The following is a 16,706-nucleotide window of genomic DNA, read 5'->3' on the forward strand; positions in this document are numbered from 1 at the left end:
CTGCCCATCCCAGTGGAGACAGCATGAGCCCAGGCACATGACATCTAGGTTTATTGGTTGGAGGAGGATGGAGAATCCCATGAGCCCAGCTAGAATCAGGGTGGGAAAGTGGAGGGGTCCAGGGTTCCTGCTGGCCGGCTCTTGGGCCTGATTGGGGCCCTGACAACAGGAAATCCTTGAAGGAACAAGCAGTGGCTGGGGACTCTGAGCACAACAGGAAACAGCCTTGACATGGGGCAGCAGCTCTGGTGACTGTGCCCAGTGGGGTGGGGTGGGGTGGAGGAAGCCATGGGGCCTGGGGTGATCTGAAGGTGACACTGAGACACTGATTGAGGGACAGCGAGTGTTCTACCACGTATGTGACACTGAGCTTGTGATGTGTGGTACCAAGTATGTAACTGTGATCATGGGATACTGTGTGGAGGGTGGGTGAGTCACTGAGTGCGTGAGACTGGCTGTGTGGCACTCTGTGATGCCAGGTGTGTGACACTGTGATACTGTGATATTGATGCTGAATGACATGAGTGTGTGACACTGCACACTGTCTGCTACCATGTATGTGACCCTGAGGATGACAGTGGATGCACAGAGGGTGTGACACCATGATAATCAAATACACAAACATGAGCAAGTGACACTGCAATGACAGGTGTGGTCCTGAGTTGTGGCTCGAGTGACTGACCCTGCACTGTGGAAGTCAAGTGTGCCCCAAGCATATGATACAGTGAGGCTGAGTGTGCCAGCAAGGGTGTGACATGGAGTCACATCAAGTGTGTGAAAGCAAGTGTGTGATGCGTGTGACCCTGAGCCTGACATTGCATGTGTGATGCTGTGTAATGGTTGTGACGATGTGAAATATGAGCACACATGCTGTGTATGACACTGTCATGGGAAGACGCTGATGGGTTCAGGCAGGGGAAATAACATGGTCCAATGGACAGTTTTGAAAGGTTGCTCCGGCTGCAGTGCATGGGGGGAGATTACTTGGGGCAGCAGAAAGGAGGTGGGCAGACCCGTTGGAGGCTCCTGCAACTGCCCAGACAGGAGGTGGTGGTGCCCAGGCTAAGGGGATGGCAGAAGAGTTAAAGAGAAATGGACAAACTTTGGAGATATTTGGGAGGTAGAAATGACAGGACTTGCTGGTGAATGAGAAGGCCCACAAGAGGGACAGACTGAGGACAACTCCTGAGTTTTTGGCTTGAAAAACCAAGTGATGGTTGGTGGAGACGTTTCTGAGATGGGAGAAGACTGCAGGAACGTCAGGGTTAGTGGAGCAGGGGAGGACAAAGAGGCAGAAATCGAGAGACTAATTTTGGACGTGTTAGATCGAACACCCAGGTGAAGATGTCCAGCGGGCAGCGGAGGCCAGGCTGGGGATGTATTTGGGAGTCGACAGGCATGGGTAGTTTATTAAGCATGGACCTGGCTGGGATGACAAGGACTGAGGACTGAGCCCCGAGCCCTGCATACTTCGTCGGGGAGGTGAGGAGGAGCAACAAAGAGACAGAGGAGGAGCGGCCGGGAGGCAGAGGAGACCGGGGTGTGGAGCCGCAAGCCCAGGGTGGAGAGCAGTTCAAGGGGAGGGAAGGGCTGGACGCTCGGGTACAGTGGGAGCAGGACGGTGTGCCCTGGGCATGTGGACAAGCCAGGCTGGCAGAGCCGTTTCAGGGCCGGGTGGGGCCTGGGCAGGCGGGGAGGGGAGGTGGGCGGTGGGGGCAGCCTTCGAAGCCTTTGGCTGTGGGGGGCGGGGGAAGGGTGGCTGCTGGAAAGAGGGGTGGGCTCAAGGGAGAGTCAAATTTTTTATTATGGAATATTTTAAACACACTTAGTACCAGAGAGAATAATACAATAAACTGCCATGTACCCATCCCCCAAATCAAACAGTTGTTAAGATTTGGCCACACTTACTTCATGTATTCCCCTCCTCCCCCCCCTTTTTTTTCATTATTGTTTGCTGAAGTTTTTTTTTTTAAATTTTTAATTGAGGTAAAATATACATAACATAAAATTTACCATCACAACCCTTCGTAAGTGTGCAGTTTAGTCATGGTAATGGACAGTCACATTGTGAATGTAGCCATTAAACAATAACTCCCCATCCCCTCCTCCCAGCCCCTGGCAACCACCGTTCTACTTTCTGTCTGTCTCTATGATTTCCTCCTCTAGATCTCTCATATAAATGCAATCATGCAGTATTTGTCTTTTGTGACTGGCTTTTCTGTTTACTTAGCAGAATATCCTCAAGGTTCATTCATATTGTAGCATGTGACTGGATTTCCTTCCTTTTTATGGCCAAATAGTATTTCATTGTATGTATATACCGTCGTCCCTTGGTGCCCATGGGGGATTGGTTCCAGGACCCTGCTCCCCCAATGAATACCAAAATCCCCAGACACTCATGTCCCATATATAAAATGGCATAGTATTTGCATACAACCTGCGCACATCCTCTTGTATACTTTAAATCATCTCTAGATTACCTGTAATACCCGGTTCAATATAAATGCTATGTACATAGTTATTATACTGTATATTTAAAACTTGGATTATTTTATATTGTTGTATTGTAACCTTTTGTTGTTTTCTTTTGGGGTAAATATTTTCAATCAACTGTATTCAATCCATTGGTTGAATCTGTGGATGCAGAACCCACAGGTACAGAGGGCCGACTGTACCACATATAGCTACCCATTCATCTATCCACGGACACTGGGTTGCTTCTGCATTTTAGCTGTTGTGAATAGTGCTGCTATGAACATGGGTGTACAAATATTTCCTCAAGACTCTGCTTTCAATTCTTTTGGGTATATACCCAGAAGTAAAATTTCTGGATCATATGAATTCTATGTCTAATTTTTTGAGGACTCTCCATACTGTTTTACATTCCCACCAACAGTGTACAAGGGTTCTGGCTTCTCCACATCCTCACCAACACCTGTTATTGTGTGTCTTTTTGATGGTAGCCCTCCTAATGGGTGTGAAGTATGTTTTGTTGTGGTTTTCTTTTGTATTTCCCTAATGTTATGTTGAACATCTTTTCATGTTGGTCATTGGTATATCTTCTTCAGAGAAATGTCTGTTCAAGTCCTTTGCTCATTTTTTAAATGGGTTGTTTACTTTTTTGTTGAGTTGTAGGAGTTCTTTATGTATTCTGGATATTAACCCCTTATAAGATATATGATATGCAAATATTTTCTCCCATTCCATAGATCACTTTGATGAAATCTTTTAAAGCAAATCACAGACATGATGTCATTTCACCAAAGGTGATGTTTTTTTTTTTGAGGCTAGGCAGTCCTAGATGATGCTGAAATATGACAGTGTGACACAAAGCCAGTGTGGAACTGTGTGTCTGGTGCTGTGTGAGGGTGACACAGTAGCACTGGGAACATAGTGTGTGACACTGAGGTTGTGGAACACCCTATGTGAGGTGATAGTGGTCACCATGTGTGGCCCTGTGACACTCAGTAATGTGGGACACTGTGGACACTGTGAAATGGTGTGTGTCTCTGAGTATGTGGGACCTGCCAAGTGGAGGCAACAGTGATTACATCCCTCTGTGTTGCCTGGCGTGATGTGTGTGACACAGAGAGGGACTGTGCTGTGCTGTGGGTGATGGGGTGTGTGTGATCCAAGTGAGACCACCCCCAGCCTCAGCTGCCGACTGTCAGGAGGAGGACGGACATCATAAGGTGGATGAGGAAAGACATCTGATGGGGACAGAAATGGTGTCTGGGCCCAGGTATGAGCTGGCGTGAGGCCTCCTTCCTTCTCTGAACACCCAGGAAGGTGTCCTGGAGGGGAGCACTTCAGTAGGATGCTGTAGGTGCCCATCAAGAGTAGGGCCTATGGTGTCAGACAGCCCCATCTAGACTTTGATATCTAGCAAGTCATTTTATCTCTTGAGACTCAATTTCCTCAAGTACAAAATGGGGCTGTTGGGAGGATTACATGAAACAGTGCTTGTAATGAAGGTGGTACCTGGCGCTTGGTAAATGCTCTGTGGTTTCTTGGGGTGTAGCACCCTCAAGCCCCTATGCCCCAGGCACCTGGATGACAGGAGCACTAGTGGGAGTGAGGGTGTGCCAAATGATGGTGTCCTGTTCTCTTATACCCGTGGCCCTCCTCTCCCCACCCCTTCTGTCCCCCACTCAGTGTTGTTGATGGCTCCCCTCCCCAGGCTGCCCACTGGCTCCTCTACCTCCCTCTCCCCTGCTCCTGCCGTCCACGCCCGCTGTTAGCCTCAAGCCCAGGCTACTGCAGCCTCATTCAATTAGGTGGATGCAGTTTGCTCAAGAAAAAGCCCCATAATTTGGTTAATCACACCAGTAAGGGATCTGGCCCTGGTGGGGAGGGTGGGGTTGGGTAGATGGTTCAGACCAAGAGCTGAGGGCACAGGTCTCGAAGTGCCCGTCTCTCAGGACCCCTATACACTCCCTTGGGCTCCTTTCAGGAGCCAACAGAGTCCAAAGCTTGGGTCTCCCCAAACCCAGTTACAGAGACCTTGAAACAGGAGCCTGGGCTTTCCAGGTTCACTTGTGTCCCTGGGAGGATCCCTGCCCCTCTCCCAGCCTCAGTCTCCTTTTCTAACAATGGGAGTTGGATTGGGGGTCCCAAAGCCCCTTGCCAGCCTAGCTTGTCTCTGCATCCCAGCTCTGGTCAGTCCCCTTCATGGCTTCCACAGGGCCTTCTCCTGGACCTTGGGGAGGGAGGGCTTGAGGGTGGGCCAAGGGGACAGAGTCCCAGGGGATGTTAGGAGGAGGTGGGTGTCCTCAGAGTCTCATCTGGAATGTGCCAATCCAGTTCCATAGTCCGAGACCCCCTAGTCCCAGGCTGCACACCTGGAAGTGAGGGCAGGAAGAAAGGGAGCTGCCATTTCTTGGTTATCTGCAAGGCCACTGCCTCTTAAGTACGCAGGCTGTACCATGCACAGGGGCTCCCACAGAGGTGGTGCTAAAGAGACCACTCTCCTCCTTCACCAAGCCTTGCCCCTCAGGGCTGCATCTGCCCAGAGTGTTGGGGTCACTTCTTTCCAGCTTACACAAGGGTGGCCCCAGCCCCCTGCTGGCAGCCAGCTTAAGCAAGACTTGGATGGCTCCAGTTTAATCTTCTCAGCAGATCTAAGAAGTACCATTTAACAGATGGGAAATAGCCCAGGAAGGTTCAAAGTCTTGTCCAATGTGTGTGGTGGGTGGCGGGGCAGGGAGGTAAGCTCAGATCTGGGGGAGGTGAAGGAGGAGGTGACCAGGGTGCACAGGGGAAGAGAATTAGATCCCCCAGATACCAAGACTGTCAGCCACACACTCATTTATGCATTTGGACACAAGACCAGCCACCAGCACACTCCCAATCCCCCAGAGAGCCACACACTCGCTGAGCACACCAGGCTCACATAGACATCGGTGCCAGAATCACACATGCGTGGACACAGGCCGCCCACACATGCAGATGGCCCTCACACAAACATGGACATGGGCTACTCACATACGTTTACGCTCTCCCACACAGTCTCCCACAGAAACAGACTCATGTACTTTCACACAGACATTCTCCTAGTGACCCAAGGGACATAGTCTGCTGTGGTCACGTGATGGCCCCTAGGGACAACTGATGGGCAAGCCACACACATACTTAGTTCTCCAGCAGTGTGGGAGCTCCCCACATAGTGAGGGAAAAAGTCAGTTTTGGTGAGTGTTTCCAGAATTTTGCAGTCAGGGAAGCCACATAAAAGCTATTTTAATTTTCATTTTCAAAAATAAAATTTATTTTTAATTGCATATAGGGCTTGAGGGTCCGGTGGGGGGCATCAGCAGCTTTTCAGGGCTTTGGGCCTCTAAAGGACCTGCACAGACTCAGGCACAGCAATCCCACGAGATCTCCCAGGCTCACATGTTTACCCAGCCCTGGGTATGCATGTGCATGTGTGTGTGTGGGTGGGTGTGCGCACGCACGTGTATGTGCACTGGCTCCTGGATCCTCAGGATGTGAGATGAGAGCTTAGAAGTTCCAGTGACTCCGGATGTTTGTTCTCTGGCTTCCTGGGCCCTCCAAAGGCAAATAACTCTGGATGCCAGCCTGCCTGCCTCCCTGGGCAGCGGGGTGGGATGGTGGGTTGTGTGAGGAGCCTGTCTCTGCCCCTGGAACCCCACTGACTGGGACCCTGCGTAATGATGCAGAGTGGCCAAGCCCATGGCTGGCTTCCTGTGGGCTCCTCCCCTCCCCTCCTGGAGCTTGGTTCTCTCACCTGAAAAGTGGAGGCAGGGAGAGGGTGACACTTAGGGCTTTCCCCAAGACTGAAATAGAGAGGCAGAGACACTCAGGGCTGGGGTCCAGAAGAGAAAACCAGAGCTGGGGAGCAGACAGGCAGCGTCCAGGTTCAGGGCAGGTTGTGGGGTCCCAGAGCTTACAGTGTCTCCTTACCAACTCTCTCTCCCCTTCGCTGGAGGGCCAGCCCCAGCCTCTTGCTTACTCTGCAGTGGGAAGCAGGGGAGAGGGGAGGGGGGAATGAGAGTTCCGGGGAGCATGGAGGACAAGACCAGGGAGCAGGGCTGGGGGTTTCTGGGAGAACCAGACTAGAGCTGGTCCTGGCAGGACAGGAGAGAAGAGAGGACACCATGGTGCAGGAAATGGAGGAGTAAAGACCAGGAGGTGGGGAGGGATGAAGTGGGTGGAGGGAATAGGCTGGGGAGCTGGGAAGAGGCCAGTGCATGCAGAGCCTGGATCAAGGGAGGGAGTCAAAAGGCAGCGGCCTCTGGCCCCTTCGCCCCTCCCCTCCATGAGGGATGTGAGCTCTGCTGCAGGCTCTGCGCTGAGCGCTTTAGGAGCAGCTCCCAACAGCTCGGGAGCTCAGAGCCTACTCTGGGGGGCCAGGGAGTTCTATGCAAGGGAGGGATACAGTCACATTTTTGTTTTAACAAAACACTGCTGTTGGGAGTGGGGAGCTCAGCAAGGCCCCTGCCCTGGGGAACCTGGAGGCAGGGGCATGTCTGAAATGAACCCTGCCCAGAAGATTCCTCACCCCAACCCCCAGTAGGGAAGGGCTATTTTTAGGAACAGTAACAATGTTCACACATTCCTGCAGGGGCAGGAAGAGGGAAGGGGGCAGGAGTAAGTGCAGAGGGAGAGAGTGTACCCCCTCCTCCCCTCAGCTCTGGTTTTGTCTTCAGGGGCTTCCCTGGCCAGCCCTGCTTCTCCATCCACTGCCCTCAGGGTCCCCTCCTGTCTCTTATGTCTGTCACTCTGTTTCTGAATTGGTCCTTGTCTCTGTCTGCCTTTCTCATACTCCCATTTCCCCCTCCACCCGGGATTTGGGGAACAGCTGGGATGGGCTGAGCTCCACAGACAGAGCCAAATACAGTCATGGGACAGAGCAGTATGAGGCTGTGGGAGAGACACACATCAGAGAGAAACAGATAGCAAGAGAGATGGACCTGGAGAACCCAGGGAGGCTGAGACAGGGACACAGCGGCGGGCGGCGAGAGTCAGGATAGAGTCAGGGAGAGCCCAAGGCATGTGTCGCAGGCAGCCAGCCACTCTGTGCCCTGCCCTCTAAGGAGAGGGGCGTGGTCAGGCCTGCCCTCCCTCTACCCCCACCCTGCGCAGGCCTGTGCTAAACCTATGTCAGGCTGGTGCCATTAAGCATTTACCTCCCAGTGTCTGGTACAGTGGGAGACAAGAGACCCAGTCCCTGGCCTGAAGGAAAACACCCAGCCCCACCCCACATCTGAGAAGGGCTCAGCCCATCCCCTGGCCAAGGGAGGGTATTAAAGGGCCCCAAACACAAACAGTGCTCAAGAGAAAGGTGGCCTAGTGTGGCCTGAAGGGCTGGGCATGGGCCTCCAGAGTCCAGGTGAGAATCTGGGCAAGTCCTTCCTTGCCTCCTCTGGCCTCAGTCTACCCTCACCATGCTGGGAACTGGACTCCATGAGGTCTGGGGCCCTGTAGACCCTGATCCTGTGAGAATTCTCAGGAGGCCTGAGGGGAGGACAAGTGACCACCCAGGGAGGCTTCCTGGAGGAGATGACCTCACTCATGAAAGAAGGTGATCGTGACAGTGCTCCTCTTGGGGAAGAGCCCCTCCCTCCTGACCTGCTGTCCACAACCCAATCTGCACTGGGAGATAATCCCGAAGCACAAGGGGCCTCCTGGCCTGTGGAGACACCTTGGAAGAGTTGCCAAAAGCTCTAACCACAAGGCACCCTCACTCCTCAGGCTTCTTCTCTAAGACTGTCACTGTGCCAGATGTGGGAGACTTTGAGAGGTCTCAGCTGTCTCCCCTGCCTGGGACCTTCCAGGAGTCATGGGGTCCACCCTCTGCTCACTGATGGCCTGTTGCCCTCCCAGCCCAACAGCCCTGGGCACTCGGGAGTTCTCCCGGTTGTTTTATAGCTCAGCAATAAACATCTCCTGACAACTGTGATGAGCTGGGGGATGCTGGGGACTCAGAGAGGAGCAGGACACCAGCTCTGCCCTCCAAGAGCTCCCAGCCTAATAGGGGAGCCAGACAGAGAGGAGCGGCACTGTGGTGAGGCATGCCATGCCCATACTGTGAGGGGGGCACCAGGCGGTGAGAGCCTGGGGGGAGGGCCAGATGTGCCTGGAGAGGGAGTGACAATGAAATCTTCCTGGAAGGAGGCCCAGAGAAGGGAGGTCACTCCCTCACTCGTTCATTCATTCAGGTAGCCGGTCATTCCTTTGGCCATCATTTCCCGAGGGACATGAATTCTCTCTTGTGACACTGGCCCAGCCAGTCACTCAGCATCCTCCTCCCGTCCTGCATGAGCCACCATGCCTCCCTCTCGGAGGCTCCTGGATTTGCTGTGTTCAGCTCCCAGCCTGGCATGAAGGCCATGCAAGGGAGTAAGGCTGAGGAAGTTTTGCAGGCATTCGGGGTCATGGAACCTGGAGCTGGAGACCAGGAGGACTGGGATGGCAGTGGTGAGGGGCTGCTGGTGATGTGCTGTGGTGCTGAGGAGAATGTGGGCGACAGGGTCGGAAGCAGCTGTTGGCTCTGCCATGCAGATGAGGCAGTGGAAGGTGGGGAGGGGCAGGAGAAGCCCGGGGTCCAGCCTGGCCCCCCTTGAGCTGATGTCTGCCTTGCAGGGCCATCCTCCGCTCCCCACACTGGGCTGTTGCCTCCTTCCCCCACCCGCTCTGGCTGTTCCCTTGTCCCTCTCGTCCTGACTCCAGGCCCTGGGCTGGGACTGAGGGGGCCCCAGTGAGTGAGGCCCCGGCCCTTGGAGAACCAATTGTTCAGACAGCTCCTGTCTTCCCTCCCCAGCTCCTTTCCTCTTCTCATCCACCCCCAGACCTCACCCTTGACGGATCCAAATCTGAGGGGGCCTGGTACAATTGGAGGGCATTTTGGAGGAGGCAGGAGGGAGAGTAGAAGCTGGGATTGGCTCAGAAGGGGTGAGAACCCGGAAGGCACTGGTTGTGGACATTGGAAGGGAGGAGCCAACAATATGGGGTCAAGCTCATTAGGGAGTGGGGACACCCCCGAGAGGCGCCAGGACTGGGCTCAGGTGTATTCTACAGTGCACGTGTCTCCAGTGTGGCTCAGAGGCTGGAGACGCGGCCCTGTTGGAGTAACAACTGCAGCCGGAGTCTGCAAAGGGTGGGCAGGAGGGAGAAATTGGGGGATGGGGGAGGGAGGGGAAAGAGGAAAGTAAAGGAGGGAGGAGAGGAAGTGGAAAAGAGGGGAGGGGGACGCAAGGCCTCTGGCAGGCCCTTCCTTTAGGGCTGGACTCCTGAGCTGCACATGGCCCCTTCCATATGCCTTTGTCCCTTGTCACCCCACTGCTCTCCCCCCCACTCTCTCCTTCCTCACTCCCACCTCTCCCCTCTCTTCTCTGAGGAGTCTGCTCATGTGGTGGAAGCTGTTCTCACCGGAGCAAGTCCCCTCCGCTGTGATCCTCAGCCTCTTCACCTATTAAATGGGACGATCAGAGCACGAACCTCCCACGGCTTGCAGTACCATCAGAGATAGTGTATGCCAGTGGGGCTCAAGGTGTCATCTCCAGACAGGCAGCATCAGCATTGTCTAGGAATATGTTAGAAATGCACATTCTTGAACCTCGCCCCAGCCCTACTGTGACAGAAACTCTGGGCGTGGGGCCCAGCAATCAGTATTTTAACAAACCTGCCAGGGGATTGTGGTGCACATTCAGTTTTGAGAACACCTCTAGCTACAGTAAGTGCTTGAGAAAGGAGCTTTCCCTTCCCCAAAGCCTGATACTGTGCCTCCCAAGCAGGGCACTGATGTTTGAGTGAGTCCAACTGTGGCCTGGGTCTCTGTCCTGCCTCCTTCAGATGAGGCCTCCCAAGTGTCACCAAACTCTTTCCTCTATTCCCCTGCCCCATGGTCCAGCTTAACCTTATTGAGAGGAGTTTGGGGGTGTACAGTCTTAGCACTCACAGGCAGCTCTTCCCTGAGTATTGAAGGTACCAGCATCTGTCAGAGACAGCTTCTTGGCAGGTGGCAAGCGTGGGTGGCAGGAGGGAGGGAGAGGGAGCTGCCTTATCCTGTTTCCTTGTCTTCTGACTCTGCAGGGTTGGGCATGCTGCAAGGGCTGGGACAAGTTAGAGAGTAAGCTTTGGGTGCTGGGCTCAGGCTGGTGTCTGAGGCCCAGCCAAAGGGGGGCTTCTCTGGTCTGAGCCCCCAGGAGGCCTTCTTTGGGAGAGTTCTGCTGGTTACCCTGAATGAGTAGCTGTGCTTGCCAGTGCCAGGCACATGCTGGGCACAGAGATGGATAAGTTCTCCTTTGCCCCTGTGCATATTGTCCACCAGAGCAAGAGGCAGGAAGCAAAAAAGGTGTAGACAGCATCTGCCCTGGCATACCCACCATGCACACCTTCCTGGGTTCCCCCATTCTATGGGGGCCCATCTTGGGTCAGGTGCTTTCTCCCTAAGTTCTCAAGATGACCACTGGGAGGTTTGGGGAGGAGTGGGCAGGAGAGACAGGAGCAGGGAGCATGCAGGAGAGAGAGATGGAGAGTGGGAGGAGAAGCCATCTGAGAAGAAGAGAGGTTGTGGAGGTGGGAGAAGACATCAGGACTTGGAGACCAGACAGGAGAGCAGCCTGTGACAGAGACGGACGTAGAGGATGTAGACCGAGGGAGGCATGGGGAGAGGAAGAGATATCCACTCAGAGACATCGGAAGAGTCTGACCCAGGAGGAATGAAGGAGGAACAGAGAGCCCCAAAGTCCTGGGGGATCTTGAAGGACCTCCTCCCTCGAAGGGAACATCGAGGTCCAGAGAGAGAGGAGGCCCCACCCCCAGGCCACACCGGGGATCTGGCACAAGATCGATGGTAGGGACTCTGGGAACACAGCCTGAATTTTGGGAGGTACTTGACTCTTGAGTTTGAGGTTATCATCTTCATATATCGCCTTCTGTGAGGCTTCACTCCAGATGAGGAGGCACAGGGTCTAGGTGCCAGGCAGTGGGGAAAGCAACGGGAGGGTTTGTGGTGGTGGGAAAAAAAAACAGAGACTCACGGAGATGAGACAGGAGAGCAGCTTGTGACAGTGACCCTGACCCTCAAGAAAAGCATCAGTCCCTGTGCTGGTGACTCCAGAGGGGATAAGGCCACTGTCTCTGGTTTCATATAATCTTAGGCTTTAAGAAGGAGTTAGGGGCTGTTCAGTTAACTCAGTTGGTCAGAGCGCAGCCTTATAACACTGAGGTCACGGGTTTGGATCCCTGTACTGGATAGCTGCCAAAAAAAAGAGTTAGAAGCAGTTTAGTCTCCCTCCTCTCCCCAAATGAGTGCAGGAATGCTGATTCAGCCCCAAGCTGAGCCCCAGCCCTGGCTTCAGAGGACCCCTGACTCAGAACAGGCTCCCCTTTTTCGATATGTGGGGCGAAAGACTGGTGTGTGAGTGGTGCTGTCTGCGGAGCTGACCAGCCCTACCTCAAACCACAGAGCTGCAGGTAGGGAGCTGGGAGAGCAGGAAGTCTCCATCCATCCATCCACCCACCCACCCACCATCCACTCCTCATCCGCCCACCCACCATCCACCCACCCACCTACCCATCCATACTCATTGAATTAAATGACAAACCATAGAACTATATGCTGCAGAGCTGGAAAGATCCATTTTCACTAATGAGGAAACTAAGGCTCAGAAGAGGAAAGGGGCCTGCTTAAGGCCACACACAGCTTCTGTAGTCACTCTGGGACAGGACTGGAAATTGCTGCTCTTTTCTACACACCACAAACTCTCCCCTGGAGTCTGGGAAATTGCCTCATTGTTACACTGATATTTACACTGATGTTTGTTCAAAAAAGCTGTGAGGGCAGGAAATGTGACCTCCTTCACCTCACCCTGAGCCTGGGTTGTTTGTGTGTGTGTGTGCATGTGCATGCCTAAGGGCATGCTTGCTGGCTGTATAGTTGCACTTCCATCCAGGTATGTACATGTATGCATGGGCAGAGGTGTGCGCATGGCAATATGTATTTGTGTGACCCATGCAGATGGGCATGTGAGCGGGCATGGCTGAGTCTGTATTTTTCCTTTCCTCTTCCTTTTAACACTCCTGGGGCTTTAGCCCTTGACTTGAGCTTGGGTCCCTTCTGTGCCTCCAATTCAAGAGTTTCCCCACTTCCCATTCTCAGCTGCTGCCCACTGATTCTCTCCTCCCCTCACTAAGGCAGCCCCTCTGTCCTCTAAGCCCACACCTCATGCACTTTGGCATTTGAGCTATTTCCTTCCCTGAGGTGATGCAGCGGAGGTGATGTTGCTTTGAAATCTGGGGAAGATTCATGAAGGTGGTGATATTTGAGCAAGCTTTGAAGACTCCTTTGAGTGCCAGGTCTGAAGTGCACCTTCTCAGCTGCAGTTGCTGCACCCAACACCCCATCCCAGGGGCGGGCTGGACAGAGGAATGCCAGGCAGAGAGGCTTGGGCTTCACCGGCCATGCCTGTATCCAGCCCACCCTGGCCAAGCATGTGAGACCCTTTCCCTGCTGCTGTCCCAATGCTCCCAAAGTTTCCTTTCCTGCCCCCTCCCCAATTACCCTGCCCTTGGCCTAAAAAGTCACAGGAAATTGATCGATCAGAACAAAGGCTGGAGAGGTACCCACCAATTCTAGTAAAGGACAGTTCAGGGCATCCCCCAATTAAAGCAAAGGGCAGGTTGAGGAGCCCACCAATCAGAACAAAGGACAGACTGTTCTCTCTAGGCCCCCTGGGGAAGGAGCTAGGGGTCAGGTGCTGAGCAGAGGCCAGGCAGGCTGGAGATCGAAAGATTTGGGTTCTGGACCTGGCTTTGCCCTGACTGGCTGGCTGACCACAGATGGGTCACTGCTTTTCTTTGTGTCTCAGTTTCCTCATCTGTCAAATGGGGAGACTTAGCTTTCTGAAACCTGTGGCTTTGAAAATTTCTGTCCCCATATTAGGCTCACTCCATTGCCTTGGCCCCTCCTCCCCAACTTCAGCATACACATGTCAGACTCCACTGAGGGCAGGACCTCTCAGGGATCAGCGTGCCTGGGGAACCCCCCTGCCTCTAGGCAGGAATAGATCTAACCCAGCCACCACCTTCTGGGGCCCTGTCCTTGGAGCCCCAGTCTTGAGAGCCATGGTCTGGCAGACTATTTTGGGATTATTTGGGCCACCAACTCTTCCTCCCTTCTTTAGTCTTCAGAATTGACCTTGGAAGGCCACAGTAGCCTACGTGTATACTATGTGTGCAGGTATTACTCGATCCGTTGCCCTGTGAATCCATAAGGAAGTAGTGGTCCCAGTGAGAACCTATGTGTGTGTATGTGCCTGGGGGTGTCTAAAGGCACACTGGTTGTGGGGGTCTATGGCTGTATGGCACTGAAGACGTGTGAACTGTGATGAGGAGTGTCTAAGGGTCAAAGGACAAGAGGCCTAATTTGGGAATTGTGCTGTTTGGAACCAGCAGCTTCTGATGTCTGAGGGCAGATACTTCTCCATGACCAAGATGTGTCTTCATCCTTGAACAGTGGAAGGGATCAAAGGGAGACTGGGGGTTGGGGAAAGCAAGGCCGAGTGAGCATTTAGGGAGAAAGCCCATTGATGCCTCTCTCATCCTGAGAACACAAGATTGGGTGGGGGTGGGGGAGGAAACTGTAGCCAAGAAGATCCAAGAGTGAAAGCTGGAGCTGAAGCCTGGACCCCAGTTTTCATTTAGACCCCAGTGCAGGATCCCGTCTGTGGCCTTTTGTACAACTGGGTATTCAGCCAATTCTTGCACACCCTCAGGGGCGGGGAGCTCACTCCCTCCCTCACTCCCGGTGGGCTCTGCCTTTGTAGCATGGCTGTGCTTGGAAGAAGGTTCTACATTCCACTGGACCAAGGCCTGCGTCCTGTGAAATCCTATGGGTCCCCAGGTTGTCCATGGGGCCACAGAGTTCAGTCCCCCCACCTGGAAGGGTCTGAGAAGTTAGAGTTGGAGACTGATAACCCTGGCCCTGCTCTGCTTTAGGGAAGGCATCCCTAGGTTAACACGTGCAGGACTTGGTTTCCCATTCCCTCCTTACATGGGTCTCCTCCTCTGGTTGAGTCTCATTTTGTCCTCGCCTGGGACACAATGAACTGGGGCTGGACTAATCAGACTACAGAAGTGGGGAAACTGTCATCTTCCTTATTAGCATTAACATATCTCTATTAATATGGCCTGCAGTCTCAGAATTTTTGTTTTTTACCAGCCATGCTTACACTATGGGCTCATGCTGAGCTTGTGGTCCATGAAGACCCTCAACCTCATATCCTTTTCACATGAATGGGGGCCAAGCCGTGTCTCCTTTCTCCTGCAATTAATCACTTTCCTTTTTGAACACAGACCCAGCCATCCACAGGGAAGACATCAGAAAGAACTTCCAAGGGCTGGGGGGAGGGCATGGTTGAGTGGGCAGTGTGAGTCACGATCCTGCCTTGGCCCTGGATCCCCTGTTCCATTACCTTTCTCTTTGATCCTTGTGGCTCTGGCCAAGTTAATAGAGCAAGAAGCAGGGACCTTTGTTGTCTGTGTTCCGGCTCTCCAAGGACGAGGCCTGCTCCTGGGACGGAAGGGCTCTGAGACAGTCCAGGCTGACTTCTCCTCCCACTCCTGTGGTTGCCCGGGGTGGCCCAGCTGTGCCTCTCCCACCTTGTGGGTTCGTGCAACCCCTTGGACTCTTGGTGCTCTCAACCCAGCCCTTTACTAGGCTGGGAAACGACATGGGGTGAGACCACCTCCCTACTGGGGAAAGTGATTGGAACTCAGCTTCAGCACTCATTCAGCTGAGCAGCTGCTCTGTGCTGGGCACTCTGGGAGGCACTTTTAGTGCTAAGTTTCATTCTATCTTCAAGTCAGCCCATAGGGAGCGATGGCCACAGTTGCCCCCAATTTACAGATAGATGACTGAGGCTCAATGACTCAACCAAAACACACACTGCTCATATACAGTGGAGCTTAGATTTGAATTTGGGTTTTTGGATTTCTCATTTCTCTTTGTTTTAACATGGAGGCTTGTGTTATCCCTACTATACCAGAGTTGTCCTCACTAAAGGACAAGAGACCTGGGGTCTGGTCCATGCTTGACTCACTGAGGCCTTTGCTAAGTTCCCGGCTCTTCTCTGAGCCTCAGTTTCCCCATCTTTAAGATAAGGGGACTCAGACATTCTGTGGCCTTAAGACTGTGTGATTCTGAGACCCTACGATCCCGGGATTCAAGCATCTGAGAGCTTCAGGCTCTAGTATAAGCTGGGGGGTTTGTACTCACAGCCCTCTGGGTAGGTGGGGCTGCCCTGCCATGCCTGGCCCAGCCCCTCACTGCCCTCTCCTCTCTTCCAGGATGCTTTGCTGAGCCTGGGCTCTGTCATCGATGTTGCTGGCCTGCAACAGGCTGTCAAGGAGGCACTCTCCGCTGTGCTCCCCAGAGTGGTAGGTGCCCAAACCTCCCCTTCATTTTCTACCCCACCCCCAAAACCTGTGTCCAGCTCTGAGCTGCACCTCACACAGAGTCAAGAAGGAAGGAAGAGGCAGCGTCCTGCCCAGAGGACTCTCATGGGGAAGTGAAGGGTCTGGGTGAGTGTTCTAAGAGGGCTTTCCGGAGGAGGAGGGCTGAAGCTAAGCACCAAAGAATTAACTTGCATAGGAATCCTGCACTGTCTGAGCCAGAAGGGGCCTTAGGGGTTAACTGGAAAAATCGTGTCTCAGGTAATAGAAGGGATTCACCTAGGGTAACAGTTAGAACATGGTGGATTCAGGTAAATTTTGGAATATGTGCAGCAGGAGAGGTCGAGTATAGACTGCAGAAGAATGACCTGGATGCCAGGTTTAGGAAATGCTGGAATGGGGCTCAACCTTGATGTGTGGATCTGCGTTGGGTTAAAGTGTCCTACCTGGAGATGGCTGGCTGCACAAAATGACCTCTAGCAACCTTTAAGCTTCTTTCTGTCCCATCCCAATACCATGGATGGGGTTGCAAGTTTGGGACAGGTGGAAGGTGGAGACCATGGTCACCTGGACCCAGAGTGCCTTGTTTGGGGGACTGTATCCCTTTTCAAATGCCTCAATCCACTTCCCAACCTGGCTTCAGTGGCCACTGTTCATCTCTCAGGCAGGAAGATGGATAAACTAGCCCTTGAGACCCAGAGCAGCAGGGTCTCAGTTGTGCCAGATAGAGGGAAGCACGGACTTTTGAAGTGTGGGGAAGGGGGGGTCTCATCCAGCCTAAGGGGCATGGA

General features: G+C 53.3%; 1 protein-coding gene across 2 annotated transcripts in view; it reads left to right on the plus strand.

Annotated features, from left to right (window-relative positions):
- The window catches only part of PDE2A (phosphodiesterase 2A), a 63,608-nt gene that overhangs the window by 15,681 nt on the left and 31,221 nt on the right, over positions 1-16,706 (plus strand). For both annotated transcript variants that reach the window (XM_063095645.1, XM_063095647.1), the window contains one exon: positions 15,811-15,900. In XM_063095645.1, the coding sequence (XP_062951715.1) occupies positions 15,811-15,900 (90 nt within the window). The remainder of the gene's footprint in view (positions 1-15,810; positions 15,901-16,706) is intronic.

The sequence above is a fragment of the Cynocephalus volans genome, chromosome 4, assembly GCF_027409185.1.
Source record: "Cynocephalus volans isolate mCynVol1 chromosome 4, mCynVol1.pri, whole genome shotgun sequence".
NCBI classification, from domain to species: Eukaryota; Metazoa; Chordata; class Mammalia; order Dermoptera; family Cynocephalidae; genus Cynocephalus; species Cynocephalus volans.